Source organism: Manihot esculenta, chromosome 11 (assembly GCF_001659605.2).
Source record: "Manihot esculenta cultivar AM560-2 chromosome 11, M.esculenta_v8, whole genome shotgun sequence".
Taxonomy (NCBI): domain Eukaryota; kingdom Viridiplantae; phylum Streptophyta; class Magnoliopsida; order Malpighiales; family Euphorbiaceae; genus Manihot; species Manihot esculenta.
Window position 1 is genome coordinate 25,099,867 of NC_035171.2, and position 25,263 is coordinate 25,125,129.

At 38.9% G+C, this 25,263-nt stretch overlaps 1 protein-coding gene and 2 non-coding genes across 3 annotated transcripts; 2 read left to right on the plus strand and 1 right to left on the minus strand.

The window, feature by feature from the left end:
* Positions 1–353: 353 nt before the first annotated feature.
* On the minus strand, positions 354–12,079 carry LOC110627029 (probable prefoldin subunit 5). Its single transcript, XM_021773250.2, has 4 exons — positions 11,836–12,079; positions 11,645–11,748; positions 11,389–11,466; positions 354–660 (listed from the first exon to the last, which is right to left on the minus strand). The coding sequence occupies exons 1-4, from the start codon at positions 12,041–12,043 to the stop codon at positions 577–579; spliced, it is 474 nt and encodes a 157-aa protein (XP_021628942.1). The 5' UTR covers positions 12,044–12,079; the 3' UTR covers positions 354–576.
* A 76-nt stretch (positions 12,080–12,155) lies between these two features.
* Positions 12,156–12,227, plus strand: TRNAT-UGU. The gene has a single exon. It is a non-coding gene; the product is annotated as a tRNA-Thr (tRNA).
* A 189-nt stretch (positions 12,228–12,416) lies between these two features.
* TRNAT-UGU lies at positions 12,417–12,488 on the plus strand. Its single transcript has one exon. It is a non-coding gene; the product is annotated as a tRNA-Thr (tRNA).
* The last annotated feature ends 12,775 nt before the right edge of the window (positions 12,489–25,263 follow it).

Below are 25,263 nucleotides of genomic sequence, written 5' to 3' on the forward strand. Positions count from 1 at the left end.
TATTAAATATTTTAAATATTAAATATTTTAATTATTAAAAATTTTAAAAAAATTTTAAAAATATAAAATTTTTTAATAATTAACTCTCAAAAAAATCTTCCAGTATCTTTTTCGCAATTAATCAAAGAGGATAATAGAGATATTTATTTATTTATTTTTGCTGACGTTAAAACTTTTGAGGCTAGAGAAGTAACTAGAAATTTGTTATCCTTTTATACATTTTCTCCATTTGAAAATTAAATTAAAAAAATAAAAATAATAAAGACGCAGGCATTTCCTTAAACGAGAGTGCTTTCCAAGTAATCCTAATAGATTCTCAGCACTGCATTTCAACAGAACAAAATAAAGCAAAATTTCTCCAAAAAAGTTTCGCTCAATATATACTTTCAGTAAAATAAAGAGTAGCTTAGTTCCCACCTCAACCAATTAGGGATTAAAGCTTGGTGGTTCTTAACAGTGGCATGCTCCCAACTTCTCATGAAAAAGAAAAAGTGTAAAATATCCTCTTTCTTTTTAACTTTTCTAATGTTCCAGAAATTCAAGATCTTAATTGAACGTTGCAAGATCCCAGAATCACTATGTTGCAGGGACCATCTGCTTCAACTTAGCCTGTAAGACTGCCCCAGCTTCATCTGCCACTGTCTTCTTTTTGGATGCAAGCTGCATTTTATATTGCAAGTAATTTGATCAAAAGAACAGTGAGATATGTGAAAAAAAAAAAAAAAAATTAAAAAAGCTACTACATTTAATAAAGCTTCCATTTGGAAGGATTAGTCCTAATCCTATATAAGCAGTAAGGAAATGCATCACAGCCTCTCATACAAAACTATAAATCATGAAAAGTAATTCCATCCTAGCCACATTTTCCCAGAACAAGAGCAACCAAAAATTCACATCATATATGAACATATGCAAGCTTGCAAAAGGATTTTTTTTTTATTTTTTCATTTTTTGGAGGGGTAGGGGGGGGATTGGAGCAGCAAGACCTACATCATGCATGGTCCTATAGCAAAGGAATTCAAACATAAAATTGATCCAACCTTAAACTAATTGACCATTAACTATATAATGACCGAGTAATTAGTTATAATGGGGTTTGGACGTGTTCATGGTAACAAGTTGAGGATGTTATAAAGATCTAACAATATTACAACTTATGTAGTAATATAAATGACCCTAATGCGCCAGAAATCCAAATTTTAAGTTTTGTTTTCGCAATTTTGACTAATTCTTTTAATTCTGTTAATTTTAGACTCATTTGAAAACTTAGTTTAATTCTGTCCAGTCAATCAATTGAAGTAAAAGGATAATATTTACTACTAAATGGAACATAAACTTTTCCTTTCCTATTGCCCTTTCCCTCCCTCCAGCCCTGCCCCCTCTCTCCCCACCCTTTCTTCTTCCTTTCTCTCCAAACAAATTAACAATACGTTTGAGGTTCAACCAGAACCAGAGATCTCAATGGCTCTTACATTAGGTCTCCTGGCATCTGCCATCAGAAAAGTGACAGCAAGCACTTCATAGATCAGAGATGCCTTAACATGATTCCTTTGGCATTTTCAGACAACTTGACTGATCATTCTCTATGCATATTTGAAACGTATTGTCACCATAAACAAAACACATCCTTGCTATAGGACTGAAGAACACAGCTGGTTCCCTTCCAGCACTACTTAGCAGCAAGTGTAGCTTGCTGTACTTCATGTGCAAGAAGAGCAATTAAAGAACCAGAGGGCCCAGCGAGTTTAGTGCAATGGCACCAAAATGGGATAGGAAAGAGGAGACGGGTTGTAGACAAAAGGGGCATGGTGGTGGGGTGCAGGATTTGGAGGTTGGGGTTGGGGGTATAAAAGGACTAGGGTGGGGAATGAGAGGGAGAGGAAAGGGGGGAAAATATATTTTTTAAATCAACTAATAATATATATTTCTTTTCATTCAACTAACCATTTTTAAATAGAGGGATACAGCTGAAGCTAAGTTTTCAAAACAAGGTAAGTTGACAAATGAAAAGGTTTGTACAAATGTTTTTGAAATATACATGTAAGGATTGGAATTTAAGAGAAGATAAGATAAAAAATACCATTTGATTTCTTTCTTCTGACATATTAGAATACACGTGTGTGTATATTAACAATTTAGCACCCTATGCCAACATCAACAATTTTAGGCCAAATCCCTCAATGTTGTTCTATTGTGATGATGTGGTACATTTTGCTGAAAAAAATATAATTTTTACATGATGTGAACCCCATTCCTAAATAAAGATTCATTTAAATTAAATAAAAACAATTGTAACAAATATAGTAAAAGGATTTTCTGAAGAACAAAAATTGACAATCCACAAATCAAAGTGCCAAAATCCAAAATCTTCTAGCCCAATGGCCATAATTGACAGCTCACTGAATGATTCTAGGAACAAATGGGTTTTTAATGATCACTCCTTTCAAATCAAAAGCTTTTTGACAAATCACAACAGTGATAATTCGTTTTTAGTTTAATTAAGAAAATGCACGAAAATTCAAAACTCAAGTACAACACTGATAATACAATGGCAATGCATTGGAACTACTGAATTTTTCCTAAAGTAATGATTTATCATGGGTTCTTTCGGTTTGTATTTTTTACTCCATAGAAATAAAGAGATGAGTTTGGGGATTTACATGTAACATGGGGAATCAAGGAAGAGAAATCAAAGACACAACGAAGAAAATGCATGAAAATTCAAAACTCAAGTACAACACTGATAATACAATGGCAATGCATTGGAACTACTGAATTTTTCCTAAAGTAATGATTTATCATGGGTTCTTTCGGTTTGTATTTTTTACTCCATAGAAATAAAGAGATGAGTTTGGGGATTTACATGTAACATGGGGAATCAAGGAACAGAAATCAAAGACACAACGAAGAAGATGCCCAAGAAGTAAAAGAGGAAGAAGCTCAAGAAAGTAGCCAAACAGATCCAACCTATCATGCATAAATGCTAAATGCAAACACAAATGGCAGTTCAAGCTCCTCTCTGATTGTGTTGCTTGAATTTTCTCCTTTTTTAATGAATAAAAAAGTTCACGGAAAGATAAGTGGGAACAAATGCTACAAGTACAGAAGAAAGTCCTCACAAGCATAGTTGTCAAATCGAGATTCGAATCGAGATTCAAATCATAAGATTCGCTAAGACTTCCAAAAATCAATTAAAAATAACATATGTTCTAAAAAATAAGTAAAAAATATATTATAATAACATATTTTGATAAATATAGAATTATCATTTATTTAATTAGAAATATTCTTCATAATAGAATAATATATATGAATTATGCTATATAGTTTTTCGTTATAAATTATGAACTTTGGAATTGTAGACAATAGTTATCATTATACATATACTAAAACTCTCATTTAAATTTGATCAAATAATTAAACAATAAAAAAGATAGCATATTTGAATATTATAAATATTAACTTAATAACTATAATTAGTTAAGTAAATTAACTGAAAAAAAAAAAAAAGAAAAAGACAAGAAGGAGAGGGAAAGGAATGGTTGGTGGAAGAAAAATAGCAATCAGAAGATTTTATATACTCGTTTTTATAGCAAAAGTGAATAAGATCTTAAATTTTGAAAATATAAGGGCCAACAAGCTCTTTCAAATAATTAATTGCATTGGGTGAAAATACTTTGATTCACCTTGTTCACTATCATTTTTTTTTGTATCACAGTTCATGTACCCTATAGAATGTAAAACCAAATCGAGAATCATAAGATTCAAATTAAGAATCGTAAGAGCCAGATACATTTAGGATCCACCCATAGATTTGAATCGATTTGTTGGAAAATATATTCGAATCGAGAATCATAAGGTTCTGACAATAGTGCTCACAAGCACTAGGTCAAAGTCCAAGCTTGACTGGTATTTGCAGTAATGAAGCTAAAAAATATATAAAAAATTCATCTAACGTTCCTGATGGCATAGAGTTCACTTTAAATTGATTTTGTTTTGGGTCTTTTATATACACAACTCACTAAGATGAAACATTAAGATGAAAAGACCCAAAATATATTTGTGGTTTTTTGCTTCAAATCAATTAATGAAAAATATATATAGAAATGTGATGCCCTCGGTAGGGTTAGGAAATTTGTTTTGGGAATTGTGAAATTTTGATTGAGGGATTGTGTTCTTATAGTTCATAACTTATTTTATTATTTTAAAATGATTTTTAATTAATTCTAAAAGAATTATTATTTCATATTAGGACCCAAATCATGTAAAAAATTTATATTTTATTGAGAAAAATGTGCTTAATCATCAAAAACAATAATCATTAGGGTATATTGTTAACAGCATCAAACAAAGAGAATTAGATTGTCAGAACAAGGACACAAAGCTACAAAGCATCAAAGCATAAATTATTAAAAAGTCATTTGTTGCCTGTATTCCTATATCAACATTTCTCAAAAGTTTACTAAGAGTCGACTGATTCATAGATCCTAATGAGCACATTTCTTGAACACAGCAATTTTTGAAAGACTTCCTGAGATTGAATAATTAAATTATAAAATAGATATAAAAGAGAAAACATCATCTGAAATGCCAAATATTAAATATTTACCCTATACAAGTAAAAGTAAGCAAAATACTAGAAGAAAAAACTTAACAACACTCAGAGTACCTTTTTCTCCAAGAAATAGCATATGATGATGATACAATGTAAAGGAAGTTGAAACGGAGAATAGAAAAGTAAGAGTACCATAAAAGGATCTGTACATCAGAGTTATACAGAAAACTTTCATTTATCCTAATTTATTCAATTCTTTAATTTATGTTCCATATAAATTTAAATTTATTATGCTTTAGAGCAACTTAGTTGAATAAAAATGTCAAAAAGTCGTATTTGTCCAAAACTTACCTGAACATTTTGAACCCCATTACTTCTATTATTGGGTTGGATTAGTATGGCAACAACCAATGTCTAAAATCAAACTATCAAGGACATAAATAATAACTTTCAAACTTCACAGGAAATTTATAATAACAGCACAACAGCAACCAAAGTCTAAAGAACTAGAATCTCTATTGATGTATGCACACATTATATAGAAAACAATGGAGCAACCAGACTTATATTCATCAGCTCAAAGTATATAATGAATTTAAAATTTTAACTGTTTCTTATTTTCCCCTTCCCTAGTGCAAATAGCTTGAATATAATCCATTAAATGTAAAAAGCTTGAACAGAATCCATCTTCTTGCTGCACCATCACTGAGGAATAATGGCGCTTAATCACTAGACCACCTCCTTCTGGCTGAGTTATTATGGATTAAGAGTTGTTTACTGACTGGATTTTGGATTGTTTATTAAATATTCAATTTGATTGTTATTTGATTAAGGGTGATATATGTGATTCAGGGTTGATTATCGAACAAATAGATTTTGCTTCTGATTATTTTTGTTTGGATTATTGAAGGTTTAGTTTGGGATTCTTTCATCATCACAATAATTGTTGACTTATTTGCTAATTCTAGTGATATGATTTGATTTAATTACGGATTCTAGGCATAAATTAAGATCCATAATTATCTTTGTAATTATAATTTGATTATTTGCTTCCTGTTTAATTGTAATTCTTTGTATATAAATAGTCATGTAAATCACTTGTAAAGATCAAGAGTGAAATACAAGAATACTCTAAAATTCTTCATGCTATCGGAACTTTTTCCTCAAATTTTCTTCTTTAGGGTTTCTAAAACCCTAAATCTACCTTTTTTGGTACTACCCTATTTAGGGACTTTTTCACATCTCACCGCCGCCACCAGGAGAACCGCCATACTGTTGTCGGCCAACCACCTAGCTCTAACGCCGGAAATTCGCAAGTGAGGCTCACGCGCCCTTCCTTCCCGGTGCGTGAGATCTGTCTGATACTGCTTCACTGCTCCGTCCACTCCGGCATCGTTTCCGACCCCCTTTCCGGCCATCCCATGCTGCTACTTGGTCTTTTGGTGATTTGATTGGACTCTCTTGTGTGTACAACCTTGGGTACCTCCTATTCTTTCACGGTTCATTTGTTTTTACCAAGGAAGAAGGTAAAAAGGTCTCGAATTCTAATTATGATAATCCTTCCTTGCAAATTAGTCCCGGTCAAAGTCTTATTTGTTGTTTATCAAGTCTAAAGGACTACAGAGCTATGTCACTAGCAATAAGAAACAACCGAATGAGAGTTATCCAGATTTTCCTCAATAGGACTCAAATAATTGTCTTGTTATGACATGGTTACTTAATTCTATGCAACCTCATATTTCTAAGTCCTATTTATTAATTGATACTGCTGCAAAAATATGAAAGGTTTTATCTTTAACTTATTCCAATATTGGGAATGATGCCAAAATTTATTAGATTCGGAATAAGATCCATAGTACTAAACAAGGAGAAATGACTATCTCTCAATTTTATTCTAAGTTATGCGGCTTATGGCAAGAACTTGATTACTATCAGGAGTTCCAGGCAGACTGTACTAGATATGCAGTCAAATTTCGGAAAATGAATGAAAAGGAGCGGATCTATGATTTTCCTGCAAGGTTGAATAACGAATATAATCCAATTTGAGTCTAAGTATTGGGGGAAAAACCCTTTTCCTTCTCTAGAAGAGACCCATGCCCATGTTCAACAAGAGGAAAGTCACCGACATGTTATGCTTTATACTGCACTAGTTGACAAGGCACACCGCAGTCTCCTAATTCTGAGAAAGATCACCTGCAGTGTGACTATTGTGGGAAACTGAGGCATACCAAGGAGACTTGCTGGAAGTCGCATGGTCATCCCACTAAAAGTCGTGGAGGGAAACGAGGTACCTCTAGAGCTTAAGCTAATTTAGCAGAAACTATGGAAGAGCCCTTTAAGGAGACAACAGTTGCTGAGTTCCTTTCCCCTAATGAAATTCAGAGTCTCAAGCGCCTCCTGTCTCATATTGACACCTCTTCCTCCTCTAGTGTCACCTCTAACTTTGTAAAGTCAAGTAATGCTTCCTCTCTTGATATTGTTCCATGGATTATTGATTCTGGTGCAAATAGACACATGACAGACTCTTCTGAAGATTTTCTCAATTATTTTCCTTTTCTAACCAAAGACAGTGTCAGAATTGCTTATGACTCTTTTACTCTCATATCCAGAAGTTCTGTTATTTGTGTACCCAATATTAAATTATCATTTGTCCTTTATTTCCCATTTTTCTGTCAATCTTTTTATCTGTCAGTGCTATTACCAATGCTCTTAACTCTGTAAAATTGAATTCTTTCCTGATCATTCTATTATTCAGGATCTTCTCACAAGGAAGAGAATTAACAATGGTAGACTGCATGATGGCTTGTACATGTTGAAAGGTGATTCAGGTTTTTCGATATCTCAAACCTATTTTGGAGAAAATAAGAATGTCAATCAGGAAATACTCAGTGGCACAGGCAGTTAGGGCATCCATCACTTTTTTGTCTTAGAAAAACTTTATCCTAGTATTTGCTAGAATTCAATTTGGTTATTTATATTGTGATGCTTGTGAGTATGCTAAGCACACTAGAACCTCCTATCATTTGAGTCATAATAAAAGCCAAATTCATTTTATGACAATTCATTCTGATGTTTGAAGGCCTACTCAAACTGTGTCTCCTTATCTGGTAATCGATGGTTTGTCACCTTTATTGATTGTTGCACTCAAATGACTTGGGTCTATTTAATTAAAGCTAAAAGTAATGTCTTTCTTATTTTCAATCATTTCACAAGATAATTTGTACTCAATTTAATACTAAGGTAAAAATTTTGAGAACCGACAATGGAAAAGAATCTATGGATAGTAGGTTTTTTGCTTATTTGGAAACCAATGGATAATACACCAAACAAGTTGACCTTATACTAGTGCACAAAATGGCGTTGCTGAAAAAAAAAACAGGCATCTATTGGAGGTAGCTAGATCTTTTATGTTCACCATAAACCTACCCAAAGCATATTAGAGAGATACAGTCCCGTATTTGCTTATCTTATCAATAGAATGTCCCTCAGGACCCTTGACTTTATGAATCTTTTGGAGGTTCTACAAGGAAGATATTCATACATTGTTCTACCAAAAGTATTTAGGTGTGTTTGCTCTGTCTATACTAGGACGACGGAAAAGTTGGACCCCAAAACCCTTAAATGTGTGTTTGTTGGGTACTCTCCAACACAGAAGAGATACAGGTGTTATTATCCTCCACTTGGGAAATACTTTGTCAGTATGAATGTTACTTTCCAAAAAATTGAACTCTATTTCAATACCACCCACTCACCTCTTCAGGGGGAGAATAATGAGCAAAAATAGGTGATCCTGAATTCTATATTTCTAAATGATATAGTTCAGCAAGAGTTCTAGTAGACAGGGGGAGACGTCCAATCAGGGGAAGAAAATTGGACATTGGGACAAGCCAGATTTGAGGAGGTATTCGAGGAAAGACAAGGCAGAAGAAGCTATTATGCAGTCTACTCAACGTCAAGAATCTTCTTCTGGTGAGTTACCCATAACTCTTGAATGCTCCAATAATTTAGATAAACCTATTGCACAAAGAAAATGTGTCAGATCGTGTACTAAACACCCTATTTCTAACTTTGTTTCTTATGAATTCTTATCTCCTTCCTATAGAGCCTTTACCTTGTCTATTTCCTTTGTGTCTATTCCACAGGATTGGAAGGGAGAAATGACAATGATTGAAGAGATGAAAACACTGATAAAAAATGAGACGAGAGCTTGTCACTCTTCTACTTGGGAAGAAACTTGTTGGCTGTAAGTGAGTGTTCACAGTGAAACACAAAGCTGATGGCACAATTGAAAGATTTAAGGCCAGATTGGTTGCTAAAGGATTCTCCCAAACTAATGGAGTGGATTATCAAGAGACATTTACCCCAATTGCAAAAATGAACTCAATTAGAGTCCTATTATCTTGTGCAGCCAACTTAGACCGAGACTTAGAACAGTTTGATGTGAAGAATGCTTTCCTCCATGGAGATTTAGAGGAATAAGCGTTCATGGAGATCCTCCTGGTTCGCTGACGAGAAGACACAAAGAAAGATGTGCAAGTTAAAAAAGGTTGTGTATGGGGCTAAAACAATCTCCCAAATCTTGGTTTGGCAGGTTTAGCAGAGTCATGATGTCTTTTGGTTACCAACAGAGCGATGTTGATCACACTCTATTTATTAAACATCACAAGTGTAAGATCACCCTTGTTATTGTGCATGTTGATGATATAGTGGTGATAGGTGATGACAAAGAGGAAATAGTTCAACTAAAAAGGTTGTTCGCTCAAGAATTTGAAATAAAAAACCTAAAAAAGCTTCAATATTTCATAGGTATTGAGGTGGCTATATTAGAAAAATGAATTTTTATCTCCCAAAGAAAGTACATTCTATATCTTTTGAAAGAAATTGATATGTTGGGGTGTAAACCAGCAAAATCTCCCATCGAAAGCAATCACATGATGCAAACAGAAATTGGTGAGTCCGTGGATATTAGAAGATGCCAGAAATTGGTAGGGAGGTTAATTTATCTCTCACACACTCAACCAAATATAGTTAATTTATCTCTCACACGCTCGACCAAATATAGCCTATAATGTTAGCTTAGTCAACCAATTCATGCATGACCCTCGCAAGACTCATATGCAGGCAGCCCTTTGCATCTTGAGATACTTAAAGTCTGCGCTAGGAAAAAGGCTTCTTAACTCCAAACATGGTCATCTCCGAGTTAAAGCTTTTAAAGATGCAGATTGGATAGGATCTGTCGATGACAGGAGATCCACCTCTGGCTACTATACAATTGTAAGAGGGAATCTTGTCACCTAGAGGAGCAAAAATAAAATGTTGTTACTCGGCCAAGTACTATAGCAGAATACAGAGCAATGGCACCTTGGTGTTTGTGAACTTTTATGGTTCCAGCAGTTATAGGAGGAGCTGAGGTTTCTCGAGAAAAACAAAATAATTTTGTATTGGGACAACAAAGATGCCACCAATATAGTACAAAATCTAATTCAACATGACCGAACGAAGCATGTTTAGATTGATTAGCACTTCAATAACAAACGGTGTCTTGAGCTTAGTTCATGTGACTTCTACTTGGCAACTTGCGGATGTGTTTACTAAAGAGCTCAACAATAGAATTTACCATAATCTGATTTGCAAGTTGGGCATGTACGACGTCTATGCACCAACTTGAAGGGGAGTGTTGACTTATTTGCCTATTCTAGTGATATGATTTAATTATGGATTCTAGGCATAAATTAGAATCCATGATTATCTATGTAATTATGATTTGATCATTTGCTTCCTGTTTAGTTATAATTTTTTGTATATAAATAGTCATGTAAATCACTTGTAAAGATCAAGAGTAAAATATAAAAATACTCTAAAATTCTCCAAAATTCTTCAATAACTATATACTGTAAGCTTGTTAATTATTGAAATCAGAACCAATGGACAGAACAATTTATTTCATTTCAGTTAGGCACTTAAATTTGGTTTGGTTCAGTTGTTAATATCATGTATTTCAATTTTCTAATTCAGTTTGGATCAAAACCAAAATGATCAAAATTTTCCCCCAAGAACAATAATGAAGGAAGCAAAGGAACCAGGGATACGATTGCCTGCAAAAATAAAATTTAGATATGGTGGTCCTGTTGGATTTTTGGTGACTTTAACATGACAGTAATAATGTTTCCAAAGACATTTTGGTGCACTGGTGACAGATTCTATTAGTGTGGAAGGTTGCAAGTTTAGTGCTAGACTGCTAGGTAGGCCTTGCAGCCACAAAAGATATCAGCCCTTTTTATGTCACTTCACCTCACCCTAATCTTGTTGGCTCAAAGGCCTAGTGGGCCTTGTGCCTTAGGTGCACATGCATCAATGGCGTGCCTTAAACAACTATGTGTTTATATAAAGAACTCTGAAACAGAGAGATTTGGATTCAATAAGGTTTGAACTCCACAGTTTGCTGGTTAAATAGATTTAAAAAGGAAAAAGGTTGCTTAAAAATAATTTGAAATCTAAGATAGACTCAGTAATAGTCATACACTCTATCACTTGATTTAAGCATTTCTTTCTCCTTTTACAACTCAGGATCTTATTTATACAGTTAGAACTAAAAGCTGAAACTCAAATACTGAGTTCCAAATCTACATAATAGAACATGAAACTCATTGGATGGATTAAACAGTAAGCAACACGTTCTGGCATTCTCAGTAGTTTCAGAATAGACACCTTCATCTGATAGGTGCCAATAAAAATTAGTCCTTATAAAAAATTGAAAAAATCTCCGTTAAAGTGACAAAATTAAGTTGTCCTTAATCAAAACAGATAGTTACAAGACTTTTTCAGATGCATACCTCAATGAGTTGATCAAAATTAGATTTGAGCAAGTTGATCTTGCGCTCGCAATAATCTTTGCCCTCAGCCATTGTTTTCTAGCATTTAAAATAGGAAAAAAAAAAAAGGAACAAACAAGGAGATAAAAATCAAAGTGGGATGATGAAAGCATTAAAACCCCAGTTAAAAGCATATTCTTGTACCCTTTTGCTCTGCAACTCATAAGAAAATTATCTATCCAACATTATATTAAACAAGACAAAATCAAATATAGACCTCAACAAAGTAGCCAGTGCCGATATCGACAAGTACTTTATCGGCATCATCGAGCTTTCCAGGAACATAAAGCGATGCAGTGAGAGGCACTAACATTTTCTTCCCTGCAATTAAAATTTCCCCGAATAAATAAATAAATAATAATAATAATAAAGAAGCAACATGGTTAGAGAGAAATTAAGAAGGGCAACCTTGGGGACGGAGGGAGAGATCGTAAAGGGCGGAGGAGGCAATCTCGAGGCGGCCGGTTGCTGTGCGAATGTTGTTGAGACTTTCTTGTAACAAATTGACTTCGAGATCCGATTGCTCTTTAAAGGCTTTTAGTTGCTCTAAACTCATCTTCTCCATCTCCGCGACTCTCACCACTGAACTACTCCCTACACCTTTCGCCGACGCCATCCTTGTTACTCGCTTGCTCTCTCCCTAGTTTCAAGTCTTCCCATTAAAACGCCATTCGCCATTTTACGATACTCTTATACAAATAATTTATTTCTTCGATTAAAATCGAGTGGCCCCTATAGCTCAGTGGTAGAGCGTCAGTCTTGTAAACTGAAGGTCTGCAGTTCGATCCTGCATGGGGGCAATGAATGCGTTTTTTACAATGCTTCTTTTTAATTTTTAGAGAAATTTTGCTGTTGGATCCCTTAATTTTGAAAATTTAATCTCCTAATCTTGACTAATGCTTTTATTAAAAATCAAATAAGTAAATACAACATAATCTTGAAAACTCAAAACAAATAGACAATCAAAATGATTTACACAAAATTAAGTGGCCCCTATAGCTTAGTGGTAGAGTGTCAGTCTTGTAAACTGAAGGTCTGTAGTTCAATCCTGCATGGGGGCATTTGAATGCTTCTTTCTAATTTTTAGAGAAATTTTGCTGTTGGATCCCTTAATTTTGAAAATTTAATCTGCTTAAGGATGCTACAATATTTCCTCATTACGCCACTAATTGAGGGATCACCTATTAGCTGGCAATATCTCTTATTAAGAAATCGGCCATATCATCATCGGATTACTAGAAAATACTATATTTATCTTCATTTTCTTATAATATAAAAGGAGAAAGATCACAGAGACAAAGGTATGCAATCAATTTGAATAGGCACCCACCATCTCACGTTCTCTTTCTTGCAAGTCTAGCCAATCATAGCACAGCTCTATTTTTTGACCGCATCATTTGGTTTCGTAGCCGGAAAGTCCATTGAATCCTTTCTATTATTTGGAATAAAATCGGTCTCTTGTTCCTTTTCTCTGAAAAAGAAGTCTCTCCTTTCTATCTATTGAAATGGCCAAAGTCATACATGTCATTGCAAGAGGACCTAAAAAGGGTAAAGGAAAAAATAAGCGTATAGTAGAAGATGTCCTGTTAGTAGAACAAGAGCCATGGCTAAGCATGAGGTAAGGCTCAATCCTGCAGACAAAGCAAGTAGATTCTTTCAAAATGACCCGCTAGTTGTCAAGATCTTCGAAATAGGTACGAAGTAAGGCGAGTATTGGTGGATACAGCTAGTTCTGTTAACCTTCTCATCTTAAATGTTTTGAACAAGTTAGGCTTAGATAAAAACAGTCTTGTTAGAGTTTTCTATCTGTTAGTAGGATTAGGAGATAAGACCATGGCAATACTAGATACCATCAATCTCCCCCTAGTACTGGGTGACGAAAGATATAGGCGAGAGTTGTATTACGAGTTTGCAGTGATAGATATCCCATTTGCGTACAATGTAATACTCGGCCACCCAGTTCTAAACTGCCACGGGATTGTTATTAATATGGGTGCTATGTGTCTTAAGCTACCAGCTCCAAGGGAGATAGCCATGGTTCGAGGCAGTCCAAGGTTGGCCAAAAAATGTTCCGGAGACCCAGTAAAAAGCCTCGGAAAAGCAACGATGGCCATCGACTTAAAGAAGCCAGAGTCTCATATAAAGCCAGAACCAGTAAACCCGGTAGAGGAGATCCAAATAGGTAAGGAATAAAAGGTACGATTCAGTACTGCGTTAACTAGTAAAACAAAGACTCATTTAATAGAGTTGTTAAAGTGCCGAGTAACCTCGTTCGCTTGATCTCAAAAGATGCAATAGGGGTGGACCCGGCTCTCATCACTCATAAACTGTCTATTGACAAAAACACCAAACCAGTCCAATAAAAGAAAAGAAGGTTAGCACCAGAGAGGCAGCAAGTAATCAAAGAGGAGGCTAACAAGCTATTAAGTGTAGGATTAATAAAAGAAGTCCAGTATCCCACATGGCTCGCCAATATGGCCCTAGTGAAGAAGGTTAATGAAAAATGGAGAATGTGTGTAGACTTTACTGACCTGAATAAAGCATGCCAGCAAGATCATTACCTATTGCCATCTATCGACAGGTTAGTAGACTCGACCTCAGGTCATGCAGTAGTTTCCTTTCTTGATATTATTTCATGTTACTACCAAATCATAATGGACATCGAGGACGTAGAGAACACTATGTTCATAACAGATGTAGGAGTTTTTTGCTAAAAAGTGAAGCCTTTTGGATTAAAAATTGTGGGAGCGACTTACTAAAGGCTGGTGTCATGCATTTTTAAAGACATGGTGGGGTCATCAATCGAAGTATACGTGGATGACATGATTGTCAAGAGCCGATTCTTGGAAGAACATCCAGAAGATATCTAGAAAGTTTTTTACGTACTGGACAAGACGAGTATGAAGCTAAATCCTAAAAAATGCACCTTCGGAATAAAAGCTGGAAAGTTTCTAGGGTATATAATCTCTAAAAAAGCCATAGAAACAAACCCTAAGAAGATTAGCGCCATCCAAAACATGAAAGAACCCAAAACCATTACTGAAGTATAGAGGTTGAATGGGCGAGTCACAGCCCTAGGTCGATTCATATCATGCTCTGCTAGAAGGTGTCTATTGTTTTTCAAGGTCTTAAAAGGCAAAGGTAAGTTTGTGTGGGGGGAAGAATGCGTGGAGACATTTGAAAATTTGTAAACCTTTTTATCATCTCCTCCATTGCTAAGCTCGCTTGTCGAAGGTGAGGTGTTATTTCTATACTTATCTGCGATACAAGAAACAGTTTGCTCGGTACTCGTTCATGAGAATAATGGGGAACAAAGCCCAACATACTATGCCAACCAAGTCTTAAAAGGGACAGAGCTAAACTATCTTCCTCTCGAAAAATTGGCATTTGCAGTCCTAATGTCAACCACAAAGCTACAACCATACTTCGAGTCACACACCATAGAAGTCAGAATAGATTATCCCCTGTGAAAGGTTCTACACAGGCCGGAGTTGTTAGGGAGTCTATAAACCTGGGCGGTAATTTTGTCTGCCTTTGATATCAGATACGTTCTAAAAAAGGCAATGAAAGCCCAGGCAATAGCCGATTTTGTCGCAAAAATGACTCTGCCATTAGAGTCTTCGAAATCCCCTAAATTAACCATGGAGGAGTGGAAGGTTTTAGTGGATGGAGCTTGTGAGGCTGAGGTTCTGGAATCGAGATCTTATTGCAGTCTCAATCCGATATAAAGCTTCGGTATATAGAAAAACTTGCCTTCAATGCTACCAACAATGTAGCTGAGTACGAGGCTATAATAATGGCTATAAGAATCATCAAGGAAGTAGGTATACAAAAATCACTATTTTTAGTGACTCAAGTTGGTTGTTAATCAGTACCATGGACAATTTAAAGTCCAAGAATCGAATCTTGTCAAATACGAGTAAAAGGTTTGGTCTCTAATAGAGAGGATCAAAGACAGGCAGGGCAATTGGAAGCTTCGCCAGGTGGCCAGAGGCGATAACAAAGAGGCAGATTCTCTAGCCAAAATGGCGGCGGCGGGTGAACAACACCTAACTCAACCGTTACAGTTCGAGAAACTGCATACTCCGACAAGGGATGTGGAGGAGTCCTTTCCTATAGAGGCAAGGGAATCATAAATGATGCCCGTATACAAATTTTTTGATACAAAATGATCTTCTAGCCAATGAGTTATCAGCTAAACAGGTAATAAGAAAGTCTTCTAAATATGCACTAATTGATGGCTGGTTGTACATAAGGTCCTCAACACAACCATGACTGCATTGTGCTACGGAGGAGGAAGGTCAGGAAATCTTAAAGGATATTTATGAAGGTGATTGTGGGAGCCATGAAAGAGCTTGGAAAATCACCCGAAAAGCCTTCAGACAAGGGTATTACTGGCCTATGATAATAAAAGATGCGAAGCAGCTTGTCCATAAGTGTTGAAGATGTCAAGTACATGCGAACATCCCAAGGACCTCGAAAGGGATGCAAGCAGCAATAGGAAGCCCTTGACCTTTCTTTCAATGGGACATAGACATTCTTGGCCCATTCCCAAAGACAACCGAGTCGAGAAAGTTCATAATAATGGCAGTAGATCATTTTAATAAGTGGGTCGAGGCTGAGGCAATGCAGTCCATCACCACCCAACAAGCGATCTTCTTTGTTAGCAAAAACATCTTCACTTAGTTCAGAATACCAAAGGTAGTGAACACCGATAATGGAACTCAGTTTGCAAGCTCCAAGTTTAAAGACGTATGTGGAAGTGGGAGATTGACTTGAGGTTCAGCTTAGCCTATCACCCCTAGATCAACGGAATGACCGAGATAACAAACAAGACCATCCTATAAAGGCTAAAGAAAAAGGCTCGACCAAGCTAAGGGCAACTAGCCCAAGGAGTTACCTCACATACTATGGGCATACAGGACAACCATGAGAATAGCTACAGGAGAAACGCCCTTTTCTCTTGCATATGGGGCTGAGGTAGTCATCCTCGTGGAAATCCAAATAAGCAGCTTTAGGACACAACACCCTGAGATTTTAGGAAATCCCAAAGAAATGCAATTCAATTTGGATCAAGTTGAATTTCTATGAGAAAAGGCCACAATCAAAATAACGATTTACAGAAACAAAATGTCCAAGATGTTCAATAATAAGGTCAGGCCACGTGCTTTTAATGTGGGAGACTTAGTCCTTAAAAGAACAAATGTAACAAGTAGTAATTTTAGGTCTAGTAAGTTGGCCGAGAACTGTAAAGGACCATTTAGGGTCTCGAAAGTCATTTGTCCAGGGTCTTATAAACTGAATAAGCTTGATGGTTGAGTCATTCCCCATTCATGGAATATCTTAATCTGAGAAAATTTTATCATTGACAAAGTTAACGAGGTATTTTTTTCACATGTTGTGTTCTTCAGTGATAAGGAATAATGGATTGCCTTCCTAAAAAAGATTAAGAAGACAAAAAGAGGCCACAGGGCAGGTTTTTCCATGCCATAATTTGAGTTTTAGTCCCACTAATCAAGGTCATAAGGCGGGTTCTGCCAGGCTAGGTCATAATGTAGCTTCCGCCAGACCATCATCTGGGTGCCGGTCCCACTAAATAAAGACACAAGACAGGTTCCACCAAGCCAAGTGTAATACCCGGCTAGACTCCGGTATCGGAATTCCTACCGTCCGGTGGAATCTCGGATGTCGAAAACCTCTAGAAGGATAAAATCATGTTTTTATAAAATGTTTTAATGTATTTTATGATTTTAAGTAAGAAAGAAGTCGAGTTTTGAATGAAAAGAACCATGGAGGCATTTCCAGGTTCGGCCGCCAAACGTGGAATGGTTTAGGAGGGCAAGTTAGGCTTCCGAAAGTGGCTCAGGTTCGGCCGCCGAACCCCATGTTCGGCCGCCGAACTTGCATGAGTTTTGGAGGCACTTTAGGCCTCCGAAGGTGGTCTGGCAACCCCTATAAAAGAGCTCCATGGCCAAAACAGGCGAGCTTTCTCCCCATTTTCGGCCAACGGTGAGTCCATGCTCTCCCATGGTTGATTTTTAATGTCTTTCCTCAAATCTTTCGAGTTTTAACAAGTTTTATCTTGGTTTGAAGATATTTGAGCAAAAAGAGTGAAGTTGGTAACTTTGAGACCCCAGGAGCTCGATCTCCCCTATCTCCGAGTTGGATCACCTCCCCTCTCGATCTCCAAGAGGTAAGAGTAGATCCTTAGCTCATTTCATGTTTTAAACAAGTTTTATGAAAGTTTATGGGGTAGAAATGCATGTTTAGGTTATTTTTAAGTTTATGGGTTAATGTTGAGTTTTTGAGTAATGTGGGTGGTTTATGTATATTTGATGTGTTATAGTTGGGGTTTAGAATAGTTTGAAGCCCCTAGGAGCTTATGTATGTGTGTATGCATGTTGTGGAAGTGTTGGTTTTGAGTTGAATGGTTTGGGAGGCAAATGTGCACGTTGGAGGCAAATGTGCACGTTGGAGGCTGAGTTCTGCCCTTTGGAAGAACTCAGGTTCGGCAGCCGAAGGGACTTTCGGCCGCCGAACCTGCCTATGGAGGCAAGCCTTTGGCTGCCAAACCCTGCCCCCGAAAGTGGACTTTCGGCTCTGGAAGGGAGTTTCGGCCGCCGAAGGTGCCGCCGAACATGCATGAGTTTCGTCTCTGGAAGGAACCTTCGGCAGCCGAAAGTGCCGCCGAAGGTGCATGATGTAATACCTGGCTAGACTCCGGTATCGGAATCCCTACCGTCTGGTGGGATCTCGGATGTCGAAAACCTCTAGAAGGGTAAAACCATGTTTTTATAAAATATTTTAATGATTTTAAATAAGAAAGGAATTGAGTTTTGAATGAAAAAGGACCAAGGAGGCATTTCCAGGTTCGGCCGCCGAACATTGGATGGTTTAGGGCGGCAAGTTAGGCTTCTGAAAGTCTCAAAGGTTCGGCCGCCGAACCTCATGTTCGGCCGCCGAACTTGCATGAGATGTGGGGGCACGTTCGGCTGCCGAAAGGTGGTTTGCCAGCCCTATATAAGAGCTCCATGGCCGAAACGGGCGAGTTTTCTCCCCATTTTGGGCCACGGTGAGTTCATGCTCTCCTGTGGTTCGTTTCTGATGTTTTTCCTCCGATCTTTCATGTTTTAACAAGTTTTAAGTTGATTTGGAGAGATTTGAGCAAAAATAGCAAGTTTTGGAGCTTGGAGGTTCAAGGAACTCGATCTCTCCCATCTCCGAGCTAGGGTCGTATTTCCTCTCGATCTTCAAGAGGTAAAAGGCAATCTTGAGCTCATTATATGTTTTAAACAAGTTTTAAGTTGGTTCATGGCGTAGAAATGCATGTTTAGGTTCTGGTTGGTTTTATGGGTTTATGTTAAGTTTTGAGCAATGTATGTTGGATATGCATGTTTAATGTGTTGTAGATGGGGTTTAGGATAGTTTGAAGCCCCTAGGAGCTTGTATGCTTGAGTATGCATGTTGTAGAATAGGAAAATGCATGATTGAATGAGTTAGGAGGCGTTTATGCATGTCGAGCTGAGTTTCTACCCTTTTGGGAGAAACCAGGTTCGGCAGCCGAAGGTTCTTTCGGCCGCCGAACCTGCCTGTGGTAGCATGGATCGGCTACCGAACCCTGCCCCCAAAAGATGACTTTCGGCTCTGGAAGGGACTTTCGGCCGCCGAAGGTGCCGCCGAACATGTATGAGTTTCGTCTCTGGAGAGAACCTTCGGCTGCCGAAAGTGCCGTCGAAGGTGCATGACTTTCGGCTCTAGAGGGCCTTTCGGCCGCCGAACCTGCCGCCGAAAGTACCATGTTCAGCCCTCCTTTGCATGTTTTCTATAGATGTTTTAAGGTGTTTTAGGGGGGGTTTTTGGGGAGTATTTCAGAGTCATGTTTATGTATGTTAGGTCCCTCATTTGAGTCCACCTGTGTAGGTTCGGACCCGAGGAACCGAGGACCTCAGCAGTGAGATAGCTGCTTCAGAGTCATTAGAGCTTCAGCCAGAGGTGAGTGGAATAACTCCTTATGCTTTAAAATAAATAAATCAATTTTAGCATGATTCACGCATCATGAATGCCATGAGATATAATAGGATGTTTGCATTAGAATTCACAAATATGTTGCATTGCATATTATGTTGATGATGTGGATGAATGTTGAATGATCCTCTAGTCCTCGTATGGTATGACATGATGTGATATGGTATGGTATGGAAGTCCAGGTCGAGGCCCATTATACGCCCCTGGCACTATAGTAAGAGAAAGACCAGGTCGAGGCTACGCCCCTGGCATTATTGGAATGTTATATTATGTATGTTATGATAAAAGAAAGACCAGGTCGAGGCCCATTCTACGCCCCTGGCACTGTTGGAATGTGTGGAGGACTATTGGTGACAAATTCATCCTTGATGTGATTAGCTGTGATGTGATGCATTCCATGTTACCATGTGTTTTAAATTATAATGTTCCATTATTCTGCTCACTGGGCTCTAGTAGCTCACCCCTCTCCCTTAACCCCCAGATTTGCAGGTACAGGGTAGACCAGGAGGTTAGCAAGAGTAATGAAGTCATGGTCATGTAATAGCTAGTGTGGACATGATAAATGTTAATATGTTATGTTCAGTACAGTCATGTAAAAGTATAGTATAGAAATGCAATGTAATGATACTTATGAAAGTTTAGAGTTGTGCTTGACCATAGTATTATGTTAATCCCTTTTTAGTACATGATCTCAAATGTTTAATGATGATTATTGAAAACCAAACTTAATGTATGTATGTATGTTACCCCATTGGAGCAATGTTGAGGACTCCAGTGTGGGTTGATGATTATGATTATGTATAGTGCATGCACAGGTTGAGTTTGGTGAATGAATGGAAAGAAAAGTTCAAAATTTTATGTACGTTGTTGATCATGTATGGGATTAAACAGGTTTACAGGATAAATGTTTGACTTGCTACGGGTCCCGGCGGCCTTAAGCCGATCTGGATCCTAGCACCGGTAGCGGTCCGATTTTTGGGTCATTACAGAGTGGTATCAGAGCCCTAGGTTCATATGGTCGGACCTAGTGTGTCGGGCTCATAGATGTTCTAGAAGGTCAAGCACAATAGGAAAAATCATGTCCACTAGGATAGGATGTAGAGTCCTGTCTTGAATGATGATGTGAAATGCCATGATTATATGCATGCGCATTAATGATATGCTATGTATGTGATGTATGTGATGCGGGTTCATGTGTTTGCACATGAACCATTTGATACTAATGTTCCATATGATGTGTGTTGTTTTTCAGAAAACAGGATGAGAGGAACTCGTCGATCTGCACGATTGACTGGAGTACCACCCCAGGACGAGGGCAATGTCAAGTAGGTCCAGCAGAGAAAGAGCAGTAAGAGACCCTAGAAGGTCTTTGGATCCGGGTAGAAGCAGATCAGTGAGGGGAACAGTGCAAGGGGATATGTCAGAGGATGTGGAGGATTAGATGGATGTGGATCAGAGGAGGGATGGCAGTCTCGGAGTAAGTATGTCGGAAGAGGGAATGGGAGGGTCCCAAGGAGGCACTCAGGCCTCGGGATTTGTTCAGCCACCTTACTACCCACCCTTTTCACATAATCCCGGGTATTCGATGGGAGGTACTTCGGATTACCCTAGTTTTAACCCTTATCACTCTCAGATGCCATACCCACCTTTCTACCCACAGTACCCTATGTATCCACCCCCACCCTACCATTCAGGCACATCAAACCCTACCCCGGGGGATGCTGCACCTCCTCCACCACCAGCAGCCCCTACTGTCCCAGTAACCCAAATGCCTAAGCCTAGCTCATTTGGGGGGAGCAAGGTCAAGATGACCGATTACATGAAGCTGGGTGCTCCCCAGTTTGAAACTGGTGATGACCCGTTTGTGTACCTTGAGAAGGTCAAGACAATTACAGATGAGATAGGAGCTGATGACAGTAGAGCCATTCAGATGGCTGGGTTCACACTAAAATGCAAGAAGGCCCGAGAGTGGTTTAAGAATTATGTGAACCCGAGGTTGGATAGTCTATCCTGGGAGGAGTTTGCCAATGAGTTTGCAGGATGGGCTTTCTCTGACAGTTCCAGGGAGCTGAAAATGATTGAATTTGAGCAATTGAGGCAGACAGATGAGATGAGTGTGGATGAGTATACAGACAGATTCTTGGAGCTGTTGCCGTTTACTGGGCAGAATCTGGACACAGATCAGAGGAAGTCAAGGAGGTATATCATAAGGCTCCATTCCAGGTATTCCTCCTTGATTCAGCAGCAGAGAGGGAGAGTTTCCATGCCATAGTGGATATGGCTCGGAGGATGGAGGCTAGTGCTATCATCGAAGGGAAAGTCAAGCAGTCAGTGGCACAGCCTTCTGGTTCCAAGACCCCAGGTGGGGGAAGATTAGATCCCTCTTCTCTGAGTGCAGCAGCTTCAGGCAGTAAAAAGTGGGGTAAAGCCAAGACTAAGAAGAACAAGTTCTGGAGCAAGATCAAGTCAGGTCTGGGATTAGGAAGTGGCTCGAGCTCAGGTGCAGATTGTAATACCCGGCTAGACTCCGGTATCGGAATTCCTACCGTCCGGTGGAATCTCGGATGTCGGAAACCTCTAGAAGGGTAAGAACATGTTTTATAAAATGTTTTCATGTGTTTTAATGTTTTAAGTATAAAAGAAAATGAGTTTTTACATGAAAATAGCATTGGAGGAAAACTCAGGTTCGGCCGCCGAAAGGCAAGTTCGGCCGCCGAACTTGCATGCGTTTTGGAGGCACGTTAGGCCCCCGAAAGCATAAGTGAGGGAAGTCCAGGTTCGGCCGCCGAAAGTCAAGTTCGGCCGCCGAACATTTCATGGATGCGGAGGCACATTCGGCCCCCGAACGTGGCCTGGCCAGCCACCTATAAAAGGGTCCCTTAGCCGAAAATGGGCGAGCTTTTTCTCCCCATTTCGGCCAAAGTGAGCATTCCGCCATCCTTCCCCAATCTTGAGTTTTTCCTTCCTTTTTCCATGATTTTTACAAGTTTATAACTTTGGTTTTGAAGATCTTTGAGCTTAGAACGAGTTTTGGAGCTTTGGGAACTCAGGAGCTCATTTTCGTGGATCTCCAAGTTTAGGTCGTCTCTCTCTCGATCTTCAAGAGGTAAGAGCCGATCTTAAGCTCCTTATGTGTTTTAAATAAGTTTTATGCAAGATCTATGGGTAGAAATGCATGTTAGAGTATATATATGATGAGTTTATGGGTTTTGATGCTTTGATGAACAATGTAGCTTGTCTTTGTGTGTTTGAAGTGTTGTAGTTGGGGTATATGATAGCTTGAGACCCCTAGGTGTAATGTATGTGAGGTATGCATATTTTAGAACTAGTTTTTACATGATTTGAGCTTGGGAGGCAAAATGTGCATAGAGGAGCTGAGTTTCTGCCCTTCGGGAGAAACTCAGGTTCGGCCGCCGAAGTGACTTTCGGCCGCCGAACCCTCTTTTGTGGAGGCAGCATTCGGCTGCTGAAGTTGCCCCCGAAAAGAGACTTTCGTCTCTGTCTGGGACTTTCGGCCGCCGAAGGTGCCGCCGAAAGTGCCTGACTTTCGGATCTGTCCAGGACTTTCGGCCGCCGAAGGTGCCGCCGAAAGTGCCCTGTTCAGCCATTTCATGCATATTTCTATGTGATGTTTTCATGATGTTTTAGAGGGTTTTTGGGGAGTTTATTAGAGTTATGTTTATGTATGATTGGTCCCTCATTGGAGTCCACCCGTGTAGGTTCGGACCCGAGGAACCGAGGACCCCAGCAGTGAGATAGCTGCTTCAGAGTCTGTAGAGCTTCAGCCAAGAGGTGAGTGGAATGAACCTTAAGTTTTTAAATAAATGAAATATAACTTTTTGGAGCATGTTCATGCATCATATATGCCATGTGATATCTTAGGTTGTTTGCATTAGTATTCACGAATATGTTGCATTGCATAATATGATGTGGATGCGGATTGGCTATTGGATGATCCTCTAGTCCTCCTATGGTATGATATGATGATGATGATACGGTATGGATTGCCAGTGAGGCCCATTCTACGTGTAATACCCGGCTAGATCAGGCATCGGAATTCTTACCGTCCGGTGGGATTCGAGGATGTCAGTGGTTTCTAGAAGGGAAGAGTGAAGGTTTTCTAAAAGATCTTAAATGGTTTTAAGTGTTTTTAGAGTTTTGGGTTAGAAAGAGTTGAGTTTTGGAGAGAAAAGGGTTTAGGAGACATTTGCCAGGTTCGGCCCCCGAATGTTAAGTTCGGCCGCCGAAAGTGCTCAATGTTCGGCCCCCGAAGGTTAAGTTCGGCCCCCGAAAGTTGCATGGTTTGGCATGCAGTTTCGGCAGCCGAAACTGGGGTGGTCGGCTAAGCTGTGCATGCTCCTCAGTCCGTGGTTTGGCCAGCTGTTGCCTCCAGATCATGGCTAGAGGATTAGGCCACGTCTCCCATGACTCATCTGCAAGCTTTTATCAGCTTATGCAGAGGGTTTGATCATTTGCAAAGGGTTTGAAGGGTTTGAGAGAAAAGAGAGGTTTTGGTGGTTTGAAGTTTGTGAAGGGGTGTTACAGATGGTATCAGAGCATAGGGCCTCTTAAGTACGGTGTGTTGGGCATTTTTGTTCACGGATTAGAGATATCCCACATCGGAAAGAGGTTGGTTTAGATGTTCTAGGAAGGCAAAGCACAATAAGCAGAATCATGTCCACTAAGATAGGAAGTTGTTTGCAGTTTTGAAATGCCATGAATATATGCATGTGCATAATTATTGTACTGTGTATGCATGTATACAGTGTGTAGGTTCATGTGTTTTCATATGAACTCTATGTGTGTGCTAATGATTGTTTCTTTGTGTTGTTCTTCAGGAGAGCTAAGATGAGTGATGCTGGTTACCTTGTGGAATCAGATCCGTCTGAAGAGTCTTGTGAGGAAAGTAGAGAAGGAATAGATCTAGGAAGAATGTCAGGAAACAGGAGAGAGACAGGAGGAGATGTGCAAAGAAAGGATGTAGGTATACAGGTGAATTTGACCAAGGACGCTAGGATAGGAGAGAATGAACCCTCCACTTGGAGTACAGCTACCTCGAAAGGAGTGATGTGGGGGAGAACCAGTAAGAAAAAGGTTAGAGGCTTGAGACGATCAAAGCAAAATAAGAGTCTAGGTTATGATGTTGGTGCAAGTTCTGGTAGAGGCAGAGCAAAATGTTTGAGGTGTGGAAGGTTGCATAAGGGAGTTTGTCTTGTTGGTACGACAGGATGTTATAGGTGTGGACAAGAGGGCCATGTGATGCGTGAGTGTCCTTTTGCGCCCCAGTTGGTTCAGTCTCAGGGAGCAGATACAGATAGAGCAGCTCAGGCTGATAGGCAAGGAGGAGAGGCTGACACATCTGACACCTCTGTGCCAGGTATGCGCATGATTGAGTGATCTGATATGTGTTTGTATGAACTATAGTAGGAGATCAGTTATGTGATAAAAGTAAGTAAGATCGAGCAGAAAAGAATACATAAGAGTAGGAATAAGTTCAGAAAGAGGTTAGAGCCAGTCTAAGATTGGGTGGTAGTTGAGGCAAGGGAAAGGGTTAGTTTTCCCTTTCGTAGATTCCCGAGGGAAGTTCCATTAGCTTTGGCTTGGATCTTCACCCTGATATGGTAGGAGGCTAATACATCGAACGTGGTGACGTTAAATACGTTCACTTAGAGGCGTTTGGATGTGTATGCTTTTTATCTTGAACCCCAATGTTTCATTTTCCTTGTTGTTGTGAGCCGTTGATAGAGTGGGTTTGATGACTTCTGGGCTTAGAATGTGTTTCTTGGGTCAGTGGACCTAAGAGTATGATCC

Coding starts and splice junctions, on each gene's coding strand:
- LOC110627029 (XM_021773250.2), bottom strand. CDS start 12,043: ATGGCGTCGGCGAAAGGTGTAGGGAGTAGTTCAGTGGTGAGAGTCGCG. Junction 11,467..11,644: donor GCACTGGCTACTTTGTTGAG/GTCTATATTTGA, acceptor TTTAAATGCTAG/AAAACAATGGCTGAGGGCAA. Junction 661..11,388: donor ATTTTGATCAACTCATTGAG/GTATGCATCTGA, acceptor TATAAAATGCAG/CTTGCATCCAAAAAGAAGAC.